Source organism: Pseudorca crassidens, chromosome 13 (assembly GCF_039906515.1).
Source record: "Pseudorca crassidens isolate mPseCra1 chromosome 13, mPseCra1.hap1, whole genome shotgun sequence".
NCBI classification, from domain to species: Eukaryota; Metazoa; Chordata; class Mammalia; order Artiodactyla; family Delphinidae; genus Pseudorca; species Pseudorca crassidens.
In genome coordinates this window covers 2,376,160-2,403,860 of record NC_090308.1, presented here as the reverse complement: position 1 = coordinate 2,403,860, position 27,701 = coordinate 2,376,160, and the positions used below count along the sequence as shown (strand labels likewise).

The following is a 27,701-nucleotide window of genomic DNA, read 5'->3' as shown; positions in this document are numbered from 1 at the left end:
TTATACTGTCAAGAATTTGCATTCGCCTCTGCAATTATGATTACATCTTTCAAACTTTGCCCATAATTGACTGAAAACACTCAGCAGCATTCACGATGTTAGGGGTACAGCAGGTCTGTAGGCAGCTCGCATATGCCTTTCAGCTGAACCTTTTCTGCACCCGGGTCAGCCTCCAGCTGTCAGCACTGAGATGACTTGGTGTCAGCTTTGGCTTTTACCGGCCACCCGAACCTCCTCCGCTTCGCCCACCGCCCCCAAAGCCCCCGCCTCCGGAGACGCCCGAGGCCCCGCCCCGCGCCCGAGGCCCCGCCCCCGCTCGAGGCCCCGCCCCGACGTGACGGCTGGCTGCGCGCCGGCGCCGGGAGCGTGGGCTGACCCGCGTTGCCGCGCGGGCTGAGGCAACCGTCGGCAGTCGGCGCGGCTTGGGCGGTTGTCTTGGAGAAGCAAGATGGCGGCGACGGCGGCCGCGGTGGTGGCGGAGGAGGACACGGAGCTGCGGGACCTGCTGGTGCAGACGCTGGAGAACAGCGGGGTCCTGAACCGCATCAAGGTTGGGCGGGAGGCCGGGGGGCCGGCGGAGGGGAGGCCGGCCGCGGGCGTCACAAAGGGGCAAGGGACGCATCCGGCGGGCCGCCTGGGCTGAGGTCCGAGCTCGCGGGCCACCTCGGGGCGGTCCGCGCTCGGGTCGAGGGTCTCTCCCGGGGAGCTTCCGGGCCGCGCGGCGGCGAGCGGGTGGGGGGGGGCCCGGCCAGCCTTCGTCGGAGGAGGCCGACCGCGGCGTTCGGTGGTCGAGTCGCCCGCTACCCACTCTGGTCCCGTTCCAGGCCCGGTGGTCGAGTTGCTCCCCGCCCCTGGGTGTCCCCCGCCCCTGGGTCTCCCCCGCCCCTGGCCTCTGCTGCTGGGCAGCGAGCCCCTCCCGCTGGCGGTGACGAGCGGGTGGCGGGCTGCTTCTCGGAGTGTACTTTGCAACCTTGACGCGACCGATGGGCGTCATGAAGGACCGGAAATCAGGATCGCAGCCAGAGTGATGGGTGCTGACAGTGCCGGGGGACAGACGGTGGGCACGGGGCACAGAGAGCTTGCGCCCCTTCGTCAGGACGTCTCGGGACGCCTTCTGGTCTCTCTTTGCACCTGCCTGCTGAGCGTTATCATCTTGCTAGTTTTCCCTTTGCCTTTTGAAATTTCAGCTGGTGAGCTTCTTGTCCTGAAAATGTCCTGAGATCATTTTTGTTCCTTTACCCCTGCCCCCCGCTTTTTTTCAAGGCTGAACTCCGAGCAGCTGTGTTTTTAGCGCTAGAGGAGCAAGAAAAAGTAGAGGTACGAAATCTACAAAGTTTAATGACTGTATTCGTTTATGTTTAATTTCTAATTACTTAAAAGCCACTCTAAAACAGTGTTCAGAGGAGTGTGTAGCCAGGACAATTTTGAACTAAGGATTAAACTTCTTTACTGTTGGGAGAGGGTCAAGATTATTCTCTTTTCGTGTATATTTTAGAGGTTTGGAGTAATCTAAAGAAAGTTAAGGCACCACAACTCCGAGGCCAATAGTAAATCTCATAGATCTCTTTCCCTAGGGGAAATCCAGAACACCTGAAGAAACGGTTTCACAGTAAGTGGGTTTACTGCGGGACCCCTTAGAACCTTTAATATGCTAATATGCACTGTGAATCCCCACCAGGTGGGAGGAATATCCTATGCAGCTTTTCTCCAAGTTATCCGGTCACCCAGTTATTTTATTTCATTTATGTATGTATGTATGTATGTTTGCGGTATGCGGGCCTCTCACTGTTGTGGCCTCTCCCGTTGCGGAGCACAGGCTCCGGACGCGTAGGCTTAGCGGCCATGGCTCACGGGCCCAGCCGCTCCGCGGCATGTGGGATCTTCCCGGACCGGGGCACGAACCCATGTCCCCTGCATCGGCAGGCGGACTCTCAACCACTGCGCCACCAGGGAAGCCCCACTCAGTTATTTTAAAATCATGTAGTCTTTCTTATGTCAAAGGTCCTGTCACTTCTCTCTGTATAAGTGTATTTAGTTTTTTCTCTCTACGGCACGTCCTGCCACCATCTTGAGTAAATATCCTGGAACCTGCCGTCAGCAAGCGTTACTCCATAATCAAGGCCTTCAGCTTCCTCTGTGACAAATCAGCCTTTTCTCCTTCTCACTTTAGACCTAGATGCCTTGCTCCTCTGTCACTTCATGAAGGTCTTCACTTCTGTGTTTTTCCAGACATGTCTTCTCTTAGCTGCCTCTTGTTCTTAGCTGGTCTGGACCCCATGGTCCATATCTCAAAAATCCTCACTACCTCGGGCCTCCCTGGTGGCGCAGTGGTTGAGAGTCCGCCTGCCGATGCAGGGGACACCGGTTCGTGCCCTGGTCCAGGAAGATCCCACGTGCCGCGGAGCGGCTGGGCCCGTGAGCCATGGCCGCTGAGCCTGCGCGTCCGGAGCCTGTGCTCCGCAACGGGAGAGGCCCCAACAGTGAGAGGCCCGCGTACCAAAAAAAAAAAAAAAAAATCCTCACTACCTTGCCTTCCAGCCATACTTGATTTGGGGAAAAATCTTAAGGGTCATTTAGTTGAGCCGATTAACGCCCCTCCCCGTTTGTGTCCGTCTGCGCTCGAGCGGTCCCCGCGCTGGACTGCTCATGTTCCTGGTTGGCGGTTCCAGCCTCTGAGGCCGTGAGCTGCTGACCCTGATTCTCGTCTCTGCTCAGCAGCTCCCACTTCGCCTTCACGTTAGCGTCCTACATCACCTGATTCCTTCACTGTTGACAGACGGTCTTGTCTCTCCCTTCACTAAATAATAGAAGCATCAGATCCTAACTTTTTGTGTCCTCCCCCACAATCTGTCACTCATCTCAGAAAAAGCTCCCCTGCATCTGTGTTCATCTGTTTCTCGTTCCTTCCTGCTTTAGTAGAGGCGACTCTATCTTGTCCAAGAATAATCACTTTCTCTGGGTTTTACCTTCTAGGTGTTAGGTCAGTGCCTCTTCTATACGCTGTTAATCTTTGGCCTCTCCCTTTCTGCTGGCTCTTCTGTTGAGCATGGAAACATGTTTACATCTCTGTCAAGGAGAAAGCTGATTCCCTGGACTCATGTTCTGCTTTTTAATACCTCTGCAACTTTTTCCCTCAGTTTTGAAAGACTGTGTCTGTCTTATACCTTTCCTTGTGCTCCAGGCACCCTCTAATTCATTAACATCTTAAATCCATCACTACTACACCTAAGTAATTTCTTTTGTTGCTGTCAAGAAGAATCTCCTAATTGAGTATATCTCAGTCCTTACCTGTCTCAGTCCTTACCTTAGCAAAAAGTAGTTCCTGTAGTAATCAGTAGTTATAGAATGGGTTTAGCCATCATTTTGTGAGTGACAGTATTTAACTTAATATCTTTGCCAAAAAATTAAACTTTAGTCTACATTTTGTAGTCGTTTGGGGATAAATGTATAACACTTAAAATATTTCATTTTTTAACAGAACAAAACTCCTTTAGTCAATGAGAGCCTGAAAAAGTTTTTAAATACGAAAGATGGTAAGATGTTTGTTGTTGTTTATTTTGTCTGTCTCTGAATTTTCAAATCTTGACTCCATTTGGGAGAAATGAGGAATTTCAGATTAGTTTTTGAAGTATCTGATTCTTCTAGGTGCTCATTTTAAATTGTATATTATTGTACAACTGAGTTGCCATTAAATATCAGTGGTCATGGGAAATTGTTGGTTACAGCCAATTTTATTGTAAAAAGCTGATTTTCCTGTGAAAAACAAAACACTCATCCATTTATGAAATGTCACATTGTGTTACTGATAGTTCCAGACCAATGGTCCTAATGCAGAAATGGCGGAACTGAGATGTTCATCACTTCATTGTATTATTCAAGAGAAGAAATTTGCACTTTGAAACATTGAGAAACTTCTTTTCTCCCTTTACTGTAGTTATCTTACTTCTGTGTCAGTGAGGAGGCCTCGGGCTCCTAAAGACCATCTCCCACCTTCTCTTTTGCTCTTTGCAGGCCGGCTGGTGGCTAGTCTCGTTGCCGAATTTCTTCAGTTTTTCAATCTTGATTTTACCTTGGCTGTTTTTCAACCTGAAACTAGCACAGTAAGAATGATGCTTTTTACGTCTGTCTCTGAAACTGCCTTTGATACAGATGGGTTCATTACAAGCTGAAAGTTAACAAAATTTGACAACTTAGTTTAATCTTGCATAAAGATTATATTTTATAGTTGATTATCTTTTTCTCAAAAGCCATCTGAGCTGTCAGATAGCTGGCATCAGTGTCCCTGCTTCACATAACTTGACAGAAGTGTTGTTATAGAGTTAACTTGTTCTGCTCTAAGCCTATACCTGGTAATGGAGACTTTGAAGGCAGAGACTTGGTAAAAGAAATATATAATTCTTAAAAATGGATGTTTCATTCCTTAGAAAAATGGCCTCTTTGAGTTTAGAGATGTCTTTAAGTTCTGAAAATATTTTTCTTTAATCTCTGAAAATAACTTTTCTATATTTTGGTGCATTTATACTTCTTTATATCTTATTTCTTTCCCAGTTTCAAGGTCTCGAAGGTCGAGAGAATTTAGCCCGAGATTTAGGAATTATTGAAGCAGAAGGTACGGTGGGTGGACCCTTATTATTAGAAGTGATCAGACGCTGTCAACAGAAAGAAAAAGGGCCAACCAGTGGGGAAGTAAGTACAGTCCTGCCCTTTGTTACCTGTTTCTGTTTTCCAGTCATTGCCTGTCTAGTGCGGCCACGCAGATTAGTGCATACGTAATGAGTCGGATTTAAATAAAAAGAGGTTATTCCTTCAAAACAAAAGAAGACATACTCAGAGATTGTATAAATGCACATTTTGATGATAATTGGAGATGCGGTAGCTGTGAGGCTGCTGCCGCACCTGTCCTGGGGAGTGATGCTCAGATCAGGGAGTCCAGGGGCTGGGCTGTGTGGAGCCAGTCCCAGCTCCTCCACTAACTAGCCTCCGGCCTTGGTCCTCCTTTGTGGATAGGATGGTAGCCTTCGTTGCAGGCGTCGTGGGGCTTACAAGCGTGAGTTAGTCCACGCGTGAGTTAGTGCATGTGAAATGCTGAGAACACTCAATTGTTGGTTGTTACTTTTACTACTATTTTTAAACGTAGAAGGGCTGAATTATAGACTAGTTAACAATTTTTTGAACTTAAAGGCTTTTTTAAACTAGGCTTAAAACTCTAAGCTGTTGATTTTGCAGTTTCTAAACATTTTCATACTTCGTTTTTTTGATTAGCCATTGTCTTTCTTATCCTTTCTTTTTAGAAATCGTGCTAATGAGATTAATGGTCTGATTTCCTTTACAAACATTAGTGTTACATAAAGATACTGTTTCATGGATGTAGACAACATCGTGACTGTTCCAGATACCTGGTTGAATGTGTGCTTTTAGGTCAGGTTGGTCTGTAGGAATGTGGAAGGTAATGGGCTGTGGACTTGTGATGCTGGAGAAGAACACTAGGTGTGGATTAGCCCGCTGAACTCAGTGAAGCTTGTACCAGAAGTGCATTTTAGCCCCCCCTTAAAAACCAGGTTGCTATGCGCACATCTTTTCAGTCTTTTCTATTCATGATTGCTGAATTAATTCAGCTCTTTCTCTATTTCTTCCCTCTTTAAACGTTACAGTGACTATGTAATGGCAACTGAATAGTCTCCAGGTTCCTCAGCTTGAAGATCCTGCATGATGTGGCACGAACCTGGCTTTCTAGCCTTACGCCTTTTTTTGAAATGTGCAACCTTGTGCGTAGGCCAGGTGGAGCTTACCTGTGAAATGGCTTTTGCTTTCTTGCCTTCCCCCTTTTCTCATCTATTCTGCACCTGAAATGGTACATCCTCTCCCATACCTAGCTGTGCAATGTTACCATCCATTGTCTCTCTTTTTTTTTTTTTTTTTAGCATATTTATTTTATTTTTTGGCTGTGTTGGGTCTTCTTTGCTGCATGCAGGCTTTCTCTACTTGCAGCGAGTGGGGGGATATTCTTTGTTGCGGTTCGCGGGCTGCTCATTGTGGAGGCTTCTTTTGTTGTGGAGCACGGGCTCTAGGCACACGGGCTTCAGTAGTTGTGGCTTGCGGGCTCAGTAGTTGTGGCTTGCGGGCTCTAGAGTGCAGGCTCAGTAGTTGTGGCTCACGGGCTTAGTTGCTCCACAGCATGTGGGATCTTCCTGGACTGGGGCTCGAACCCGTGTCCCCTGCATTGGCAGGTAGACCACTGCACCACCAGGGAAGCCCCACCATCCATGTTCTCTTGACTCTGACTTCGGGGACGTTTTCTCTTGTTTTTACTCACTCCCTCTTGGCAGCCCCTGTAATTTAGTGCCTCATCCCGCATAGTTGTAATAGTTACCTGTTTTTTTTTAAAAATTTAATTTTATTATTATTTCTTTTAGACAGCAGGTTCATATTAGTTATCCATTTTATACATATTAGTGTGTACATGTCAATCCTAATCTCCCAGTTCATCCCAGCCCCCCCACTCAGTTACCTGTTTTTATGGGAGTCGCTTAGATCTATGAATAACGCAGCACCAGGAGCCGCTTTTGGAATGTACTCCTGTTTTTATGAGAGTTGCTAGTTGATTTTTTTTGAGACAGTGAAGTAAGGAAGCAAGTCAAGGGAAGGTAGAAAGAGTAGATCTTTGAGAATCACAGGACAGTGTTAGTGTGGCGAGTTGGGAAAGCAAAGTGAGAAGGTTAAATAACTCTGGAAAGGAAGCTTGGGGGCATGTTTAAATGTGGCCTGAGTATAGCCTGTTCAAGGTGTTTGGGTGAAATACTCAGCAGGTAATTAGAATCACAAATCTGTTTGCTTTGTGTTTTGGTAAAATTTGAAGAAAATCTAATGAGGATATTTATATTAATAGGAAGAAATAAAAGTGCCAATATTGTATAGTGGTTTTAAATGCTGTTATTCTGTTGAGGTATAATTGGTATGTTCATGCTTTATTTTTAAATGTTTTAATTTTAAACTGTGAAATATTTCAGGGTGCACTAGATCTATCTGATGTACATTCTCCACCAAAGTCACCAGAAGGAAAAGCAAGTGCACACACTCCTCCCAGTAAGGTGAGTGGGCTAAGGCTCCACGGGGCTCTGCTTTCTGTCTCTACTCTTGTTACAAGTTTTGTTGTTGTTAAAGTGCTTTCTTGTCTTTGATGAAGTATATATTTTAATGTTTATTTATTTATTTATTTATTTAGAGAGTCTTCTAAAACTTTAATAAGCTCCTTTGGGACCATTATTGCAAGACAGTAGGTTTTTAAAAATGCCATGTAAATATGCTCTTAAATTTTTTGTCGACAATTTATATGTTGAGCCACGTGAGATTTTGATCTCAGTATACACTTTCCATTTTTAAAATACTGAATTTATTAAAAAAATTTTTTTAATTTTTGAAAATTCTTTTGCTTTGATATTGTTTTGAATATTGTATCGTAGAAAGAAATATGCTGTTAAATAACAGAATTGTAGGATGTTTGGATTCATTTGGTGCTTTGAGCGTTTTGTCCTTCAATTAACAAGGAAATTTACTTTTCATTTATAAATTGCTGTAATTTGAGAATACCAGGCTCCAACATATAGAATTGTTATGTTGAATACTGTAGACAGGGGCCCAGATTTGGAATTGTAAATGACCATGATTTTTTTATACTAATGAGATATTTTAAGGATTTATAAAAAGTCTATGCACTCTGGTTATATTTGTATGAGCTGTTAAAGTTAAGGCCTTCTGATTTCAGGGGTTTGGATTAACGGAGAAAACAATTGTGTGGAACCTTTGAATTTAAAATCAAGGCTCTCTGTAATAGTAGGAATGGATAGAAAGGTGCTGGTCTGGAAAGGCATCTTCCTGTGCCTGGCTGAGCACAGCACGGTGGATGAACCAGCCCATCTTACCCCAGGGCGGGCTTGGGTCTGATTGTGTTGTGTGACTTCCTCTGACTTCTGTTTGGAGAGGTGCCGTGGAGTACATCCCCAAGGTGGCTCCTGGTGCTGTGTTATTCGTAGATACAAGTTGTGTCTTTTTAAATTAGGTGAACGTCTGGAGGGCAGCAATTGTGCTGCTAGGTTCCTTGCTTTTCCAGATGCCTGGGCGTAGACACCAGTGAATGGTTCCTGTTGCTGTTTATTGCTGGTTCTTTGATTTTGTTGCTCCTTTTTATTTTTTAGATTTAGAAATCAGAGGAATGCTGTGCCTTGGGAACGAGGCTCTCACGCTGCTGGTAGCTGTTCTTTTTCCCGAGGCCTAGTTAGCCTTTCCTAATAGGGTCGGTTGGTCTTGGAAGCATTTTCCCGTGATGCTCATTGGAGGCTGGAACCTGCTGTACAGGGAGAACGAGGTCGTGAGTGAATCTAAAATTCACTTCAAATTAAGTGCCAGATATAAGAGCCTTAGTAAAAAGAAAGGTTTGCTTTCTGTGAAAATATCTGGCTTTAGAGGGATTAAAATTAACCATATTCCAAAACACGTATTAACACCTATAGTATTGAGTTATTTGGAAGTTCTCTTTTTAGCATATTATTTTCTAAAGCATATTGGCAGTACTAATTTTCCACATATTGTGTGTCTTCAAGATAAAATGTTAATGCCTGTTTTACATATCCGTATGCTCTCTACATAAAAAGTTTTAAGCTCTATCATGAGAATTATCAAGAGAATCTTAAGTTTTAAGTCAGGAAATGTTGCTCTAAATACAGAGAAGTGATGGTAATTTTTAAGGTGTCTCCAGGTGGTCCCTGCTTCTGCCACCTTCCGATGGTTTTCAGCCTTGCCTGGGCTGTCAGTCGCAGCATCGGCCCGCGGGCGCAGTGAGCACTTCCGGACACCGTGGCCCGTCTCTAGTGGGGCTGGATGGGGTCTGTTTTAAGACAAGGCATTCTTTTGGCAGTTAGACCGCAGTTCCCCTGTCGTCCTACAGGGTCTGGATTTGGGATTCCAGCCCTTGCCCCACCCTTTTCTTGCCCGCTTTCTTCTCTCTCTGAGGTCTTTGAGTGGTTTGGGGGCTCTACGAAGGGCCTACAGGGCGCCTCATCGGTTTGGAGAGCACTAAGAGTTCCGGGAAGTTGGGGCCAAGCACGGGGTCCAGCCAGGCCCTTAGAAGCGCGCTTTGTGTCCTCCCGGGGAAGGAGAGGTGAGGCCAGGGCGGGCCCCAGAGGAAGCTGCTGAGGCGTGCAGGCTGGCTTTCTTAGCGCGCTGCTGGACGGAGCGCGACAGGAGTGAGTCCCCACCCACAGGAGCTGAGCAGGGCCTCTGGTCCCTACGTTGAACCCTGGGACTGTCGGAGGGAGAAATTAAACGTGAGCTGAACCACTTTAGGAAAAGTGTGAAGAAAAGACTAAAACAGTGGATTTCAAAATGAAGCATATTAGTTAGATTTTCCATTTTTAAGAAATTTTCTAATAGGAATCTGTATTGGTTTGGTATGAATTAGTTTATTTTTAAAGATTTATACTTTGTGGTAAAATGTCATTTTATTCTCATGCTCAGATACCAAGGTATAAAGGACAAGGTAAGAAGAAGCCAAGCAGGCGGAAGTCTGGTGCCAAGGTAACGCGGGGCGGCCGAGGAGGAGAGCGGCCTGGGCTGGGCCGACCGCCGGCCTCACGCGGGCCTCCTCGGGCGCTGAGTTCCCACTGGCCTAGGGTTACGTTTTCCTTCGAAATGTCACTTTCTTTTATCTGTGATCAGAACATGCCAAAGTCATGGTGACGTAAAAGAAAAAGTAGTCTGACTTTCAGTTTTTATCCAGGTGAAAATCATAGTGCTGTATTTTAAAACTCTGCTCTCGGTTTTGCTTTGAGAATTCCTTGTTTTTTTTGGCAACAAAAACAAGTTGAAGATACTTTCCTCTTGAATGGATGGTCACCTATGTATTCTTAACGTTATGATTTTTATCTGAGGTAACTAGAACATCAGACTACTTTTTGGATAAGTTCCAGTCGATGAGTAAAGGCCAGCCCTGGTTTCCTTCAAGACACTTCTGTTTGTGTTGAGCAGCTCGTCAGCCCCTGCATGTGTTAGCCTTTCTGAGCGCTGCCCCACAGCAGACTCACGGGGGCGCCGCTGTGTCACCGCCTTGGCTGCTTTTTCTCCTTCCCAAAAGATCTGAGAATTCGACTAAGCTAGTAGATGAGCTGCTTATAAAATTTAAGTATTGGAGTTCTCAGAAGCATTAATTATCTGTATAGTTCTTACACTTATTTCGAATAAGATCAAGTTATTTAACGTTCAACTGTGTGAGAATATCACTAGTCCTGTTGAGCCTGTAGGTTTATGTGTAGATTTTTTCACTAAGTTGAGGGCTTCCAAAATTAAAGGCTTTTGAACAATTGTATTTGCTGTGTTAGCTGGCTTTAGTTCTAGTGGTTTCAATGGTAAGTTCCTGTTACTATATTTGTTCACACTATTCTTTATGCACTACTACATGCGAAGATGTTTTTAAATGTATTCGAGTATGTTTGAACATTTACATAGTGAAAGTCTTTGTTAAGTGCTGGGGGCAAGACAGATTTAACATGGGTCCTCACTTAAGCAGTTTATGGTCAAATTGGAGACGTGAGACAGACCTTAAGAAAAATAATTAAGCATATAAACTAGCATGCTTTTTTATAGATGTTTTAAGTCAGTTTCTTGTACTATTTTAAAGTATATTTCGTAATATTAAATTTTAAAAATCTTGTTGGTGTCATGAGTTTTAAAGAAGTTAAAACGTTTGAAAGAAGTTGATACGTAGAACCAAAGCCACTAGGAGACACATTTCGCTTTGTGTGCTGGACGCAGGGGCGAGGGCGCAGACATCGTCCCCCCTCTGCGCCTCCCTCTCACGTGCTCTGCGGGTGACTGAAGAGGTTGCACAGGCCTTATTCTGGAGCTGCAGGCTGCACGTCGGGCCCCTTTTATTTCACGATTATATTCCTGAGCCCAAAACACTTCCTCAGCAACTTGGAAACCTTTTCCATTCAATTTCCCTGTTCTTGTTTCCAAATTGCGTCTATAAGAAGTCCGTGTTGTACCCAGCGTTGCCTGTTTCCAGCCCAGCAGAGGAGCCGTTAGCTCTCCCTCCCTCTGCCTTCACCTTTTGCCCTGTGCATGCAGCAGGGTCCCAGTACCCTTAGTATCCTAACTTTCTTAACATCTTAATAATCCAAATCCTGAGCTGCATCTGGTCATGGGGGTTGTCCACAGCCAGGCTCCAGGGGGAGCCGTTCACAGGGTAGGTAGTGGCACCTTCGGGTGGGCAGAGCTGGGAGTGGTAGCCCAGGGCGCCCAGTAGGAAGTGTCTGTGTCTTACTGTTTCTTTTGCCTGCGGGGAGGCACAAGTATTAACTGCTCATTCAGAGACTTCTGGCTGTTTTCAGAGAAGCTATATTCATATCAGAAATAAACTTTAAAAAATCAGTTACATGTTTAACTGGTTTGTACTTAGTATTGTAAGCCCGTTAATATGCAAAGCAAAATCTAAGGGTTTTGAACTAATTTAATTTGAGTAAAAATAAAAGTTACGTTTCTTTTTGTTATTGTTGTAGGACAATAAAGGATGCTAGAAGAGTTAGAATACAAGATGCATAAATATTAGATGGGAGGGCATTTCTTTAACGAGTTAAACATTTTAAATGTGCATTAACACTTCCAGAGTATCATCCGTAATAATCTATTTTGGTGTGAACCGTTTTGTTGTACCAAGCATGGTGCTAGTTGTCTGAAAAAAATAAATGCATTTTATTTATTACAACAGACTTTTGGTAGGCTCCACTAAGGTTTTTACCATTCAGTTGAAAAAACTAAATAAGGTATTTGATGTTTTCGTTTGTTTTTAACATGAAGCTGTTCTAATCATCACATTAAATGTAGCATGGAAGGTTATCCTTTCTTTTCATAATCGATTTTTAGGTGTTTTAAAACTGATTTGTGTTGAGGTGTTTTTTTGCTTCAAGTTCTTAATAAATGACATTTCTAAATTTGTTCCTTGTTTTCAAAATTCTGGGATAAGCCCAGCTTTATGTTGATTTAGGGCATTGATGGGGATCACGTGTTGTGTACGTTTGGGAGCGTGTGTTCCCTCATCTTTTGCGGCTGCCTTCGGGTTTTCGAGCTGTAGAAATGATCCCCGAAAGTATAGTCTCACCTTAGGGTTTTCTAGATGAACAAAACAGTATTACTCTGTACACACACGCGCGCGCACACACACACCCCCACACCCACCACCCCCTCAATGAAGGGATGCATGTGGGTGAACAAGATGCCAGCACTTGGCCCATAACCCATAATTGTGCCTGGCCTTCTGCTTCAGATCCCAGACTTCTTGTCCGCTGAACCTGCGAGCTGGCTGCACAGGGTAAGAGAGCAGAGCCGCTGGACAGAGGGTAATCTTCAGGCCGATTTCACAGCCAGACATTGGTTCTCATGTGCATCTGTGGGAATTACAGATTGTTTATACGGCATGTACAGAAAAACTGAGTTTTTAGAAAGAGGGGCTTGTATGTCTGTTTTGTGGTTTTCAAATTCCACAGTGTTTACTTTCTAGATGAGTAAATTAAACCTTTAAATATATGTGTGTTTTACACACATATACAATGGTAGTAAAACTACTTTTCTAAAGAATTCATTAGTAAGTCATGGGTCACAAACTGTCTTTGGCGGAGTCAGGGAGGGGAGCTGCAGGCTGAAGTGTGGGCGGGGAAGAGAATTAGAATTGCACAAGTATTTTTGAATACTTTTGCAAAACGGGGATGTTTCTTTGGCTTTGCTGTTCCTCTGTTATGAACAGTACAGATTAAGCCTTTAGTTTAGAAAAACAAAATTATTTCTTCCAGGTTTTTAAGACATTCTACTGATAATTCAGTTTTTGGCTACTGGAAAATTGGTAGTTATTTCTCTGTGAAACTTCTTTATGATGCTGATTTGCTGTTAATCTAGAAATGATTGAAATCTTGAATGTGTAAGTATACTAGTAGAAAATTAAACATGCACTAGAACTTCCTTACAGTTTGGCTGTAATTTACCATAAAGCTTATTAGCCCTGGGGTCCATCCAAGGGCTTAAGTGACTGCTGTAGTGCTGTGCAGTAGGCCTCCTGATCTGGAAAGACAAGACTTTGTTATGTTTTATTATAATTACCTCTTAGTTCCTCGGGCAGCTGTAACAAAGCACCACAAAGTTGGTAGCTCGAAACAGCGGAAGTTTACTGTCTCACGGCTCTGGAGGCTGGAAGTCTGAGATCAAGGTGTCTGCGGGATTGCCTCCTTCTGAGGCTGGGACTCTGTTCCCGGCCTCCCTCCCGGCTTCTCGCAGCTCGCAGCAGTCCTCGGTGCTCCTTGGCTTGTAGACACATCGCTCCAGTCTCTGCCATCATGTTGACCGGGCTTTCTCCCTGTGTGTGCCTGTCCTCTCTTGTTGGGACACCAGGCGTATTGAGTTAGGGGCCTGCCCGCCTCCACTGTGCCCTCCCCTTAACTGGTTACATCTGTAGTGACCCTACTTGTAAATGACTGCACATTCTGAAGTACTGGGTGTTAGGACTTCAACTTACCTTTTGGGGGGATGCAGTTTAACCCATAATAACCTCCAAGGCTTCTGAGGTTGTCCAGGGAATGAATTCTAAGGCATTGTCATAGGAATTTTTTTTTTTTTGCTTGCATTTCTTTATTTTAAACAATTCTTAATCTTAGCTGTTTAGATTTATCCTGAGTCTTAATTTGTCCACATCTAGGTGATAGAGACTTAAGTAACTGAAGTTTGTGTATGAGACTTGTCTTAAGCCATGATAAAAGTTTTTTAAACAGATCCCAGTCTATTTCAATTTCAGTTATAAGAAATAGACCATATTTTCACTAGACCAGTTCTTCTTCCTGTGTTCTCAATATCAGTTGATAGTCTCCAAACTTGAAACAGGGAGCCATTCTGAAATCTCACTCCTCTCGCAGTTCCCATATTAAATCCATTACCACGTCCTGCTAACTTAACTTGTATGTACTTGTCTGAACTGTCCCGTCTAATTAACCCTTATTCTAGCTGTCAGTTTCCTCATAGGCAAAATGGAATGATACTGTGTCATTCCTGTCAGCATTATTATGCCAGCTTTACAGATAAAGAAACGGAAGCATAGGGAGATCAGGGCCTTGTGTAAAGTTACATAGAAGAGTTGCGATTTACACACAGCATCCAGCTGCTTCTACAAATCCCTTAAATCCCTTGTACCTTTTTTTTTGGAGTTTTACTCAAACAGCCTCCTAACTGCTCTCCTCTTTTAAGGGTTTTGGCTCTTCAAGTTTGTTTTTTACGTAGTCACGTGATCTTTCTAATCTGCAAACATGGCTCCTCCGTGAAATAGCTCTGTGATCTGGGACCTGTCTTGCTTTATTCTGCTGAGCCTCGCTTTAACTTTACACTTTAGCAATTCTGAGCTCTTTGTGTTTCTTGGTGCGTATCCGTTGTTTCTCAGTTTTGTGCCTTTACTCTAGCTAATCCACTGCCTAGAATACCCTGTTCTTAACTCCTGTCTTCAAAGTTCTGTTTATTTTTAAAACTCAGCTTAGACATCTTTACCTCCAAGAAGACATTTTAAAGCTTCCTTTTTTTTAAGTTTGTATTTGGTGTCTCCCATGTGTATCTCCATTATTAAACTTACCATTTAAAAATCTAAAAAATAAAAAAATAAATAGATCCCAGGGTATATGCATCGTGAGTTGATCTGTTGTTGCTCAAAAACTTTGGACTTCCTCCATGGAAAATTGCTCTTAAAGTTTTGCAGTACTTTTGTTTCAGTCTACAGAATGTTTTGATAAATGCTTCTCCTCGTAGTGTGGATTTTTTTTTAATAGTAAAAAATATTCGGAATTAAGTTTAGTGAATTCATTACTAACCCGGTTAGGTAATGGTCTTTTTGATAAAAAATGAGCCATAGTTACGAAGTGATGACACATTCCTATGTGATTTAGAAATTGATTTTGACAGCGCTTCCAAAGCAGACTGCGTGTTTTTAAAGTTTAATTTTACTCCATAGATAAATAGAACTATAATTTTAAAACAAATTATTATTTTAAAAAATACGTATTGTGTTGAACATCATAATATGCTACTCCATGAAACTTGTCTTCCTAAAACTAGTCTTTTGTTTCATAGCAAGACTAAAACCTGTCAAAAATAATCATGGATCTGTATTGGTTATTAAGTTCAGATAGTTCATTATATGGACTTAAATTATGTTGCTGTGAATTCATGGGGAGGAAAGACTTTGTTGGAATAATGATTGTTTCCTGTAATGCGCTTTACATTTGTATTTGTCCGTTTCATGTCAGGTGTCCTTTTGAATTTTCTCACGGATGCTTTGAAGGAGACAGTCTTGCACTGTCTCAGTATCTGTAATCATAAATGTGTTTAAACAGCACAAGAATGCAGGGTATTTATTTCCAAATGCATATTCCTTTGAAAAGATATAAATCAATTTTTAAAATATTTATAAATCAGAAATTATAACGGGCATGAATACACTTAAGAAATACATAGGTGGGTGGTGCTTCTCTATAATTGATAATAATAGGAAGACTTCAAGAAAGTTATTGGGAAATTTGAAAATGTGTCTGCTTCTTTGAAAATATCCTATGTTGTCTAAAAGGGTGATAACTTGGTATTTATTTCTCCAGACATCTCTTTTTACAACCATTGATGTATCTGTATTAATAACATATGGAATGTATAGCTCTATACAAGGCCCTAAAAATTGTACAGCATATATCTTACCTTCTGTCAGCTAATCATGGCCTCTAATTAGTGTAAAACTGTAAGTGTATATCTTACTGCATAGTACCTTCTGTCTATACACAGATTGAAAGTGCAGTCATCCTTAGTGTCTCCTTGAGTAATTTCTAACCGGCGTTATTACCACTTTTCCCCAGCTGCCCATCCCTTTTTCCTTACCTCCTGGTAATAATTGGACTTGGAAAAGACTACTGTGGTTCAATTCTTGAGGAAATTCATGCCTGAGAACATTAAATTCCTTAAAATTACATAGTTAGTAGTCGAGTGTGGACTACATCACACATTCCATGTTTCAGGAGATGCTCATCTCACACACTGTGGCATCTGACGCAGCACTGCTCTCTGTAGTGTGAAGGCTGAATCTTGGGAAACTGTCATTTTTAACCCATAAAAACTACAGTTTCATATGACTCAACCTAATAGCAGAGCATAAGCCTTTAGAGCTAACCTCTGGAATCAGACTTTGATATCAGACGCCTTTACTCCCCGGCTTGACAAGTGACTGCAGTGTCTCTACATCTCCTTTTCCATTTCTGCAGAGAAAACAGAACCTGCCCCACACACCATAAGGTTATTTTGAGGATTAAAATGAGGTAACACATGGGAAGCATTTGAAGACTTTCCATAAATGTTAGCTACTTTTATTATTACTATCATGATATTTTGGTTTTGTTGTTATTATTTTTATGTTGTTGACATAGAAGTGTCTAAAGACAAAAAGAAATCTGACCAAGGATAGAATAAAATTAGGTTGTGAGGGTTAGGGCTACCTGAAAACAAGAAAATACAGTGTGCAGTATATTTTCTGCTAGCATCACCAGATCAGTAGGACAGGAGTAAAAATGCTTGAGAATTTTGTATGTTGGTTTCGGATATATAGAAACATATACGTCAGTACATGCATCCATGGGCGTTGAAGGGAGGTGTGGAATGGGGAGTTACTCTGGAAGTCTAAAGACCAGTGATAAAACTAGCAAAACCTTACTTTAGAAATGTGGACGGTAAAGGTGGCATCTTTCACCTTGATGTCCGCTGTATTTGGCACTGGATGGAAAACTAGTTTTATTGACGACCACTTAGTTTTAATGCTTGGTTCATTTATGTGATGAACTAATGATAATGAACTAATCTTCCTTATATCCTTTATTAGTAATGCTTTTTATTTGCGAGTTGAAAACATTAAGGTAATTTATGAAGCAGTGATATATATGTAAGAGGAAATGGGAAAGTTTGTGTATAAATGGGCTAGGTAAAGGTATTTCCATTTAGGGAGGGAGGAGAGGAATGGTACAAACATGTTTGACGCTTTTCCCCTTCAAAAGTTAGTTATGCTCTGAAGCCTGGGGATGAACTGGTAGGTCCGGGGGGTCCCACTGCACCTCATGCAGTTGCAAGACCCCACGTGTGTATGCGTGTGCATACACAGAATTGCGTATGTTCACGTGACTTTTTTTTATTATTTAAGATGTCTTATTAAAGTTTTATTTCGCCAAGGAGACCTTTTCTCTTTCCCTCTCTTTTTCTAGAAGGCCAGCAATGATGCTAGTCAGAGTGATACCAGTATCTCATCATCAGAAGCAAAGAGCAAAAGTAGTCTTCACTTACTGGCCCATGAAACAAAAATTGGATCCTTGTTAAGCAACAAAAGTCTAGATGTCAAAGACAAAGCTGGTCCTTGTCCAGATGAAGATGATATGGAAGGAGATTCTTTCTTTGATGATCCCATTCCTAAACCAGAAAAAACCTATGGTTGGTGAGTAACCTGTGCTTTTATATTATCAGACTAGCGGCTTAAAAATAGAATTTCTAAATGTTTTATGTTTAAGAAATAATGAGCTACCAATGGTTCTGTAATTAGTGAATTTGTAAGTCTGATTTTGTGTCATTAAAGCCTTTTATGTTGTCAAACAATTCCAAGTTTCGAAGGACCTAGATGTTAATGATTTCAGCAGGTAGGTTTGTACTGAGTGCCTGCTGTATGCCAGGTACCGTTTCAGGTACAGGTGCAACAGTGATGAAACAGGCAAAATCTCTGCTTCCGGGAGCTCATACTCTGGACGGCAGCAGCAATAAGTTAAGAGTCCCCAGGTGCTGTGTCGCCTAGATGCAGCCCGTGTTACAGGAACTGAGAGAACGGAACGGCGGAGGGCGGGGGTGTGGGTGTGGAGGGCGGCCGGTTCTCAGTAGCTGTTGGAGAAGGCCTCACCTCAAGGGCGAGCTTATGGAGGGGAGAGCAGGCCAGGCGTTAAGCTGGGCTGCCGGAGCCCTGCACAGGCAGAGGTGAGTGGTGCGGCGGGTCCGAGGACCTGCGGCAGAGGAGCTCGCAGGAGGTGGAGTCGGGCCAGGGGCCGGGGCCACCGCAGGGCTTGGCTTGAACCCGAGGGGCCCGGAAGCCCCGGGCTGTGAGCAGCAGCGTGACTGCTCCGACGTGCGCAGTGACACGGCCCCCTGGACGCTGGGTCTCCAGGCGGGAAGCTCTTAGGGTTTTCCAGGTGAGGGGTGATGGCGGAAGTGGTGAGCAATAGGCGGTAGGGGATGTATCTTGAGTTTGGATCCAAAAGGATTTGCTGGTAAGTGTGCGAGAGGAAAAGCAATATCAAGGGCAGCTCCGGGGTTCTTCCCAGGGTGAGTAACTAGGAGTTTTTCCAACTGATCGAGGTGAAGAGCAGGGCGAGCGAGGCTGGATCGCGCAGGTGAGCCGCGCGGCGGTCCAGAGCTCACTCTCGACCAGCGAGTTCGAGAAGGTCGTCAGTGGAAAGGTGAAGCCTGTTTTCGGGTGTGGGTGTGGGCATTCAGGGAGAGGTCTGGGCTAGAGGTGACAGGGAGGCATCAGTCTTGGCTGAGGTCACAGCCGGGAGACTGGAAGAGGTCACCAAGGAAGGGGCACTGCAGCGGGAAGGGGACCCAGAGAACCGGAGGGAGAGGCGTCCTTGGAGGAGGAGGCCCAAGTGAGCAGCTGAGTTAAGTTCTGCTGAAAGTCGCCCTTTGCACTTAGCCCCGATGCCCCTCGCGGGCGGCCCTGGGGCAGTGTTAAAGGGTTAGCGTGGGTTCAGGAAAGCCTGAGGCGAGAGGACTGTATGTGGCAGAATGATTTCCTGATGAGTTTTCCTGTACAGGGTGCAGAGGGATGCGCGGTGGCTGGAGAGCGGGCATGGGGCTAGAAATGTTAAACTGCGAAGAACAGTAGCACGTACGTGTGTTGATGAGAATGATCCGGTTTTAAAGAGGAAAGACGAACGAAGTAAGAGCGGGAGAGGGGAATTCCTGGAATGCTGCACCTCCGTGCCGGCGCCGGAGGAGGTGAGAGGGCGCCAGGCTGAGGGCGAGCCTGCGGGCTGCTGGGCACTGCCCCGCGTCCGCTGCAGGCTGGCGGTCGGGGCTGTGTGCTGAGGTCAGCTGGTGGCGTCATTTGCGGCCCGCTCTCCGGGGCACGTCTGGGCTGTCGTGCTGTGCTCGTCAGCTTCTGTGCTGTCCCTTGCCTGCATCTCTGGGCCACGGAAGGGGCTTCCGATAAAATCCCCGACAGTGAAGCCCATGAAGCGGAGCGGTTTAATTTGTGAGACATCACACGCAGTTCTAGAGAGGGGGAACTTCCTGCGCGAACCTGCAGTGATTCTTAGTCTGTTTTGCCTTGCCAGGTGTACTTCATGATTTTGAATCTGTGAAATGTATATTCTTTATTGCCCAGCTCCTGTGTTGCCTACAAGATGTATTCAAGCTGCTTGTGTTTTAATGGCAGAATGTAAGAATCCCATTTAACTGTACACTTGTTTCTTGCTAGGAGAAGTGAACCTAGTAAGCAAGTAGGAAGCCTTGCATCGCTCTCGGACGCCCCCCCCTTAAAAAGTGGACTCAGCTCCCTTACTGGAGCTCCCTCATTGAAAGACTCTGAAAGTGAGTGTCTGGAAGTTCCTAGGTTTGCTGACTGAAGACGTGGACTTTGAATGCTGATGATATTTTTTTCTCTAATTAATTAAGTAGTGTATGATCATTGTTTATTTTTTCAGGAAAATATATGTAAAATCATGAAAATAGCCCATAATTTTACTACTCAGTGATATTTTCTGTTAATATTTTATTTTTAAAATTCCTTTTGAGCATGGTCATATTCTCTATATTGTTTTGTATTCTGCTTTTCCTATGCCATGGAAATGTTTTTAGGAAGTTGACTTTTTAACCGTCTTCTATAATAAATAGACATTATAATTTTTAAGCCATCTTTTTTTTGGACATTTAAATTGACTTATGTAGGATTTACTTACAATTAATTTTTAAAACTTTTTTTTGTTTAAAACTTTATTCCGTAGGTAGCACAGTAATCACCGTAAGAATGTTAAAATGCTACTCTCCCTTTAGGGGTTTGGATCAGATGTATTTTTTATGTGCAGCAGAGGTAGGGATTGTTAGCTAGACGTGGAATGGCTCTCCTACTGCACACAGATGGTGACAAGACCAAGGATTTCAAAAGCAAAGCCTTAAACATGTAATCATGCAGATGAGCTTTGTACAGTATATCATAGTAAATATAGGATTTAATTGGCAGAGTGTTTAGAGTATAAATGTGCCTCTTTGAGTAGAGCTTTATTAGGAAATTGCTGTGGGGTTTTGCATAATCTTGTAGTACTTACTAACCATTTTGTGTTATGTGATAGCACTGTAGTAGGATTTCTCGGGGCACATAAAGTAAACTAGCCATGAGTCTGTTAATTCGGCCCAGTTTCCCTCTTCTTCTCCTTTCCCAGGTATTGTCACCTTCAGTGAAGGAATCCAGAGTGTCATGATCATGTCACTCTTAATACTGACTAGGAAATAATGATTTAGAGAGGGCCTTGAGAACTGGGCACTGAAGAAATAAAAACCAATGAGGAGATAAGTTTGGTAAATGAAATAGCGATTAAATTGAAGCAAAATTTAGAAGTTCAAAGGAAAAATAAAACTGATGAGAATAATTAACTGTAGTCCATGAATTCATACCCAGTAGGGCTTCTTATAGAAGGCTGATATCTGATAGTTGGGTAGAAAATGATTTTGATGGTCAGGTTCCAATAAAAAGTAGTATGGCTACAAAAAGGATATGTAATAGTGTGGTTAAAAAAGGGCTGTGTGATACATAGTGTAAGCATATTCTATTGTGTAATGCATAATGCAGTGTAATTAATCACAGTTTGTAATTTTCTTCTTAGTTTTTGGTTATGATGTATCAACAAACCCTGTACTGCAAAAAAAAAAGTTGACATGGTTTAGAGACTATTATATTCTAAAAGTCAATTTAATGTGACTGTTTTTTCCTGTTCACAGGTAAAAGGGGAAACACAATTCTGAAAGATCTTAAATTGGTCAATGATAAAATCGGATCACTTGGTTTAGGTCAGTAGATTTCCAGTTGCAGTATGGACTGCTTTAAGGCGATTATTATTATTATTTTTTGCGGTACACGGGCCTCTCACTGTTGTGGCCTCTCCTGTCGCGGTGCACAGGCTCCGGACGCGCAGGCTCAGAGGCCATGGCTCACGGGCCCAGCCGCTCCGCCGCACGTGGGATCCTCCCGGACTGGGGCACGAACCCGTGTCCCCTGCATCGGCAGGCGGACTCCCAACCACTGCGCCACCAGGAAAGCCCTAAGGCGATTATTTTTTAGAATAAAATCTTAAATGAAGTGTCAGTCAGCCTACCGTGAGCACCTCATGCACAGATGGTTGGACGGTTTTTATGTATCCAGGGTTACTGTGTCGGCCAGGGGTGGAGGGAGTAGTAACCACAGCGGATTCTGTCCTCGTGGGGTTTAAACCTAGCAGGAAGATGGGTGTTAAACAGGTGCCTTACGGGTACTTTGAGTGTTAGAAGAGTCAGGCCGCAGCCTTACGGAAGCGGGGAGTAGTTTGACTTAGCCTAGCCTTGGCGATGGGGGAGCCTCTCCCAGGAAGTGACTGCTCTGCGAGACCTGCTGGGGCAGGCAGAGGGGAGAGCCTGCCGTTCGGACTGCGAGCATAGTGCGTGCCGAGGCAGAGGCGCTTCCCTGGGGCTGGCGGAACGTGGTCCGGGCCCCAGGGAGTCAGTCTGATGGGGATGGACGTGTAACAGGAACTCTGGGGTGTTGTGCCCCGTCCTGTGGCCTGGAGCAGCAGCGGGAGCGGTACTCCTGCAGCAGGAGAAGCCTCCGAGTGCCCTGGGCCACTTGTGGGCACTGTACCGCCTTCAGAACCTTGACGCTTCTGGAATAAGGCTTTAGAGCACAGTTTAGTTTGGGAGACAAAAATATTAGTCAAAGGCACTCATGTTCACAGACAGGTGCTTCACATGTGTAAAGCACGAGTCGGCAAACTCTTTCTGTAAAGGGACAGAATGGGTATTTTAGGCTTTGTGGGCCACACGTAGTCTCTGAGTGTTCTTTGTATTTTTACAATCATTGGAAAATGTAAAAGCCATTCCTAACTTGCAGGCTGTAGAAAAACAGGTTGTGGGCGGATTTGGCCTGCAGGACAGGCTTGTATGTGTGACCAGGAAGTCAGAGGCTAATGTTAGGCTCCAGCCCACTCTTCAGTGACTATTTTGTCCTTGAATTGGCTACAGAAGCCGGAGGAAGGTGGGGGAGTGGGTGGTTAGTTTCCCCCAAATCCAAACTGCAGCCCAGCTGTTCTTTTTAATGATGCCATATAATTCAGTAGTGTAGTTTTTGAAGGAAATGTGTGTCTAATTGTAGATAAATTGTGAGGTGTGTTTATATAAATATAACATATATATTTTTTCTTAAACTTACCAGGGACTGGAGAGGAAGATGACTATGCTGATGATTTTAACAGGTAAGAAAAATGGTTGGACAAGAAATACATAAATTGTAAACAGTTTCTGAACAGGAAAGTATGACAGAATTACGTTGGTGCTTATTTTAGTCTTTGATTCTCTTGTTCATATTGATTGAAGGTGAATGAAAGATAGTTAATCCAGAATTATACATTGGACTTTGAAGCGTGTTTTTGATTTTACATTAGAATAAGAACATCTGTATTATGTGCAGGGAACTTGATAAGAATAAGAAAAGGAAGTAACAATGAAGGATCAACTCAGAAGCCAGCAGAAGCAGTTGGGCCACTGGGTTGTCAGTGCTTTCGTTCTCCCCTTTCTGATCTCAGTGGGGGGAATTGTCTACATTCGGCTTAAACAAATTGCCCCCTCAAATGGTTTTTCTGATTCATGTGACATTTCTTAATATTTTGTTTTAGGTAATTTTTTTATATATGTAAAGAAAATATAACCTATGACTTGGCTAATAATTAATTTGGAAGTAATATTTGTTGTAGATATGATTAGAAATTTTAAATCAGAGTTTGAGAATTTTATGTAACTGATAGTTTTTTTCCCCCAATTTAGAATTTGTGTTTACTTCCTAACATACAGTTTTTTGAGAGATGAAATTTTTAAAATCTGGGTTTGCTTCTTTCATGCCATTGTGACCATAGTCACTAGTATGAAGCTTAGTGTTCTCATCTGGTAAATGGACTGGACTATTCCTGTGCCCTTGCTGAGTTATTTTAAGGCTCAAGTGAGATGAGATGTATGGAATTAATGATGTGTTAATAGTTTATTCTATTTTATTTAAAGAATTAAAATAATTACATGAAAGATTGAAGAATGCTAGTTACTCTCTCTAAATGTTTATATTCAAAGTTCTTATTTTTCTTTTTTTTTCCCCCTGAAATTAGTACCAGCCATCGCTCAGAAAAAAGTGAGCTAAGTATTGGTGAAGAGATCGAGGAAGACCTCTCTGTGGAAATAGATGACGTCAATACCAGTGATAAAGTATGATGTTGTGCTTCTCCCATGGAGTGCTATCTGTGCCTGTTGCCTTGAGTTACTGTAAAGCTTCAAAACTTTATACTTTTTGCAGGGCAGGAATAGAAAGGCAGACTTAGAGAACAGATGTGGGACACAGGAGGGGAAGGGGGGAGGGTGGGATGAATTGGGAGATTAGGTTTGACGTAAATACACTAGCACGTGTAAACTAGATAGCTAGTGGGAACCTGCTAGTGGGAACTAGCACAGGGAGCTCAGCTCGGTGTTCTGCGATGGCCTAGCTGGGTGGGGTGGGGGTGGGGAGGGAGGTCTAAGGGGGAGGGGTGTGTGTACGCGTAGGGCTGATTCACTTTGCTGTGAGGCAGAAACTAACACAACGTTGTGAAGCAATTATACGCCAATAAAATAAAAATTATACTAACTAGGAGAAAAGCAGTTGAAAGTTCCGTAAAGTTTATGACGGAGTTTCCTGGTCCAAATCTAAAAAGAATGTCTGTAATGAATGTGTAAAATTGTTTTCAGTTGTCGCCTGCTTTGTTAACTGAGTGCTTGTGAAATGCTGGCGTGTTATTACTGGGGCTTCAATTGCTGTGGGTGTAACTGGGCCATGGTGGGTCAGGATGAGAGTCAGAATCGACCACCTCAGGGTGTAGACACTGTAGGTAGAAGGTCCTTTTAAGAGACGTCAGTATCGAAGGTTTGTGTGTATATAAGATCCCTGTGAATGCAGGAGCTGAAGCAGAGACTGGGGTGTGGACTGTTCTGAGCAGGCAGGGAGACAAGACAGCAGAAACGGGGAGTCAGGGTGTAGAATTAGGAGTGCGTTTTGGAGATCACATTTGACCTTTTCTTGGGCAGAGAGCAGATACTTAGGTGTATGATAGATCTGCGATGTAAGGTAGCATCTCAGGATCAGATATCAGTGCCCACGGTAAACTGGGGGTGAGTCTGCCTTTGAGGTTGTAGGTCGCTACAGCCTGGAGGTGAACCTTGCTCTCCAGAATGAGGAGAGACTCTCCAAGTGCTTGTGACTGTCAGGGACTGTCATGCAGGGAGAAGGCCTTGGAGAGAAGCAGCGTTTTATATGAATCTGGGCCCGCGTTCCTATCCTTTCATGCGTGTGCTTTCTCAGGCGAGCTGCAACCTTTGATCCTCAGTTTCTTTATTCTTGAGAGGAGGTGTCAATGCCTCCCTCACAGGCTTGTTCTGAAGGTTAAGTGATAATATATAACGTGCCTTCTCTAATTCTTGAGACGGTATAAGTTTGTAATAATTTGTCTTTCTCTTTTTACCTTATGTCATCCTAAAGAGGCCTGAAAATGTTGCTTTAAAGTTATGAAAAGAGCTACAGATGGGTTATTTTAACAGCCAGTCTTCTTGTTCATGTAGAGTTCAACTGTTAGCTCAGCTTTCAAAAAAATCTCAGAAAAGGAAGAAGAAAGTGAGGGCGAGGCCTTCTGCCTGTGCAGCAGTTTGTAGAGCATAAGACGGCGCTTAAGCTAAGCGTAGACGTTAAACATTATTTAAGACTCTGCTTGCATCCTGACACTAGTTCTTTTCTTTCTTTTGAACAACGAAGCTTGATGACCTGACACAGGACCTGACTGTGTCCCAGCTCAGTGACGTTGCGGATTATCTGGAAGATGTTGCCTAGGCGATGAAAGAAGGAAGTATTCTAATCGGCAAAGGGACAAAGGACTCTGATCAGTTCTTTTTTTTTTATCCTGGACAATCTCTCTTTGCTGGAATGTCTGCTCCCTGTTGGTGCCTGTGTTCCAAAAAGATTACAGATATTAAAAAAAATTAACTTTTGGGCTTCCCTTGTGGCGCAGTGGTTGGGAGTCCACCTGCCGATGCAGGGGACACGGGTTCGTGCCCCGGTCCGGGAAGATCCCACGTGCCGCGGAGCGGCTGGGCCCGTGAGCCATGGCTGCTGCACCTGCGCTTCCGGAGCCTGTGCTCCGCAACGGGAGAGGCCACAACAGTGAGAGGCCCGCGTACCGCAAAAAAAAAAAAAAAATTAACTTTTCATTATACTAAACAAAATACTCCTATTTGAGACCATGCGTGGAAGATTCAATATTCTTAATGTGGTTTAGCTACGTGCTTCTCTATGGAAGTTGATTACGCTCAAATTCACTACAAGGAGCGAGTCTGTGAAATGCCAGTATTAAGCGCATAACGAAGGCGCCAGTAAAGCCGTAGGTTCCCAAAGCTCCGCGTGCGCACCTGTGGGGCAGCCGCCTGGGGTCAGGCACTTCGGCAGCAGGTGGTTCTGCAGGTAGTTGGCAGGTGGCCTGGGATTTCTGCAGTCCTGAAGCCCATCACTGTAAGTTACATTTGATAGGTTGACTTTATTTTATATTTCCTTCCATTTGGAAGGTTTGTTAGACCATTAAGGTTATATTAAAATACTCGTGTGTGCTACTTAGTTTTGCTTGTTCTAAAGATTAAAATCCAGATGTGGTTATGACTTTTGATTCATGGAATTGTCTCTGACAGCACTTGCAGTCGCCGCGCTATGTCCATGTAAGAAGCTTTATTCACAGGTTCTCCTTGTCATAGTCATAATTTATTATTTGTAAAGATGCCTTGAAACATATTAAATACCAAAATGCATCTGAAACCATTAAGCAGTGCTTTTATTTCAGATCTATAAGTTGGTTATATTAAAATCCAAATTGGACTGTAACAGTAGTAATGGCCTAAGACCATATCCAGTTTGACAAGCTTTATACACTGTACATAGTTTCATTGTAACCCTTAGAAGTTGAGCCAGTGACAGAATTTCAGGCAGTCTCGTTTACATTCTATCCATTGTGCTGCTGTTTATGTAGGTTGCAGACATTACTGTTCCTGAAGTATCAAAAAGAACAGTTGGAAGTGATGCATGCGTGTTCATGTTGATGTAAGTAAAGCTGTGATTGTGTTAAATTTTGTACTTTTTAATTTCAGTTAAATTAAAGCTTTTTATTGTCACCTTTATTAATAAAAGGAGCGAATTAGACCTAATTCATTGATCTCAAGAAGTGAACAGACTTTGTGGTTTGTATAATGTTAGTTTTTCATTGCATACTAGTCTAAATATTTCAGAAATATTTACTAGGCTCCGAAATGTAAAGGGAAGTGATCATGTATGGATCAAGGTTATGTGACATTAGAATCTGATTTTATACCATTTAAGTGAAGCTGAGCCATGAACACCAAGAGGAAGCAGGACAGAATGTGGGCCAGGGCAGCCTGGGAGCCGCTCCGCCAAGCTGCCCTCAGTCTGTGGGCCGTGATCTCAGTCTCGGTCAGGCTTTTTGTTTCACGTGAGGAAATAGCGCTGCGTGAAGATGTAGTCTGTTGCTAAAAGTCCCCCAGTGTGCTCGCTGTAAAATGTATTTCCTTGGATGTCATCTCTGTAAAAAGTCATTTTCTGTAAAGATTGTGGTTCTGTTCTGGCCCTCTGGAATCTGTGTCAAATGTGTGATTTATTTTTGATATTATTTGATAGGAGCTAGGTTTCTGTGCAATGATTTGAAATCGTTTCAATGGAATGATCATCGGGGTGTGGCGCTTTAATTTTGCAGAAAACTTTTGAATAGTAGCATCTGAAATCTGTCATTTTTCTGTTACCCACAGAATCTGATCTTTTTATGGTATCTGGGAGGATGGGGAGAAAATGCCAACTATGAGACTCGCTTTGTCATCAGCAATACATACATCTGATCCGATAGTTTTAATAGCTTAAAATTCAGCTGTGAAAAAGCTCTCTTTCCACATGGGTCCCTTGATTAGATAGAAGGTTTTGAGTGTGATTAGCGTTTTCTTTTTGTTGAGAAGTACATATTGAAACATTAACCCAGGAAATAACATTTTTATGGTAAAACCTGTATTGTACGGTGGAGTTTTTCAAATGTTTCTTTGTCAGATGTCAATAAAAGTCTTGTTTTATTGATGATGACTAAAGTGAGTGAAAGCTCACGCCCTTTGTATTTCATATTGACAGTAACCAGGCCCCAGTTGTGCTGACCTTGGTCCTGCCCCGATGGCCGCCGCCTGCCTCTGCCCCTCACCCCTCGCCCCTCTTTCCTCGCTCCCCGCCCCAGCGCCGCACAGCACCTGCGAGCTGCCAAGGTGGGTCC

At 43.4% G+C, this 27,701-nt stretch overlaps 1 protein-coding gene across 9 annotated transcripts; it reads left to right on the top strand.

The window, feature by feature from the left end:
- The first annotated feature begins 355 nt into the window (after positions 1 to 355).
- Positions 356 to 27,525, top strand: CEP43 (centrosomal protein 43). Of its 9 annotated transcripts, none has more exons than XR_010933560.1 (15): positions 363 to 550; positions 1,264 to 1,317; positions 3,479 to 3,533; positions 4,012 to 4,100; positions 4,549 to 4,686; positions 7,008 to 7,088; positions 9,511 to 9,570; positions 17,307 to 17,533; positions 19,562 to 19,674; positions 21,079 to 21,147; positions 22,541 to 22,580; positions 23,481 to 23,577; positions 25,151 to 25,900; positions 26,409 to 26,479; positions 27,199 to 27,525. XR_010933560.1 is itself a non-coding variant. In XM_067701545.1 (13 exons), exons 1-13 carry the CDS (start codon positions 449 to 451, stop codon positions 25,223 to 25,225), a joined length of 1,200 nt encoding a protein of 399 aa, XP_067557646.1. In that variant the 5' UTR covers positions 363 to 448; the 3' UTR covers positions 25,226 to 27,028. The 9 variants fall into 9 exon arrangements, 4 of the variants coding, with proteins under 4 accessions (XP_067557649.1, XP_067557647.1, XP_067557646.1 ...); XR_010933559.1 differs by lacking the exon at positions 27,199 to 27,525 and adding an exon at positions 26,756 to 27,028; XR_010933558.1 differs by having other exon boundaries at positions 25,151 to 26,479.
- The last annotated feature ends 176 nt before the right edge of the window (positions 27,526 to 27,701 follow it).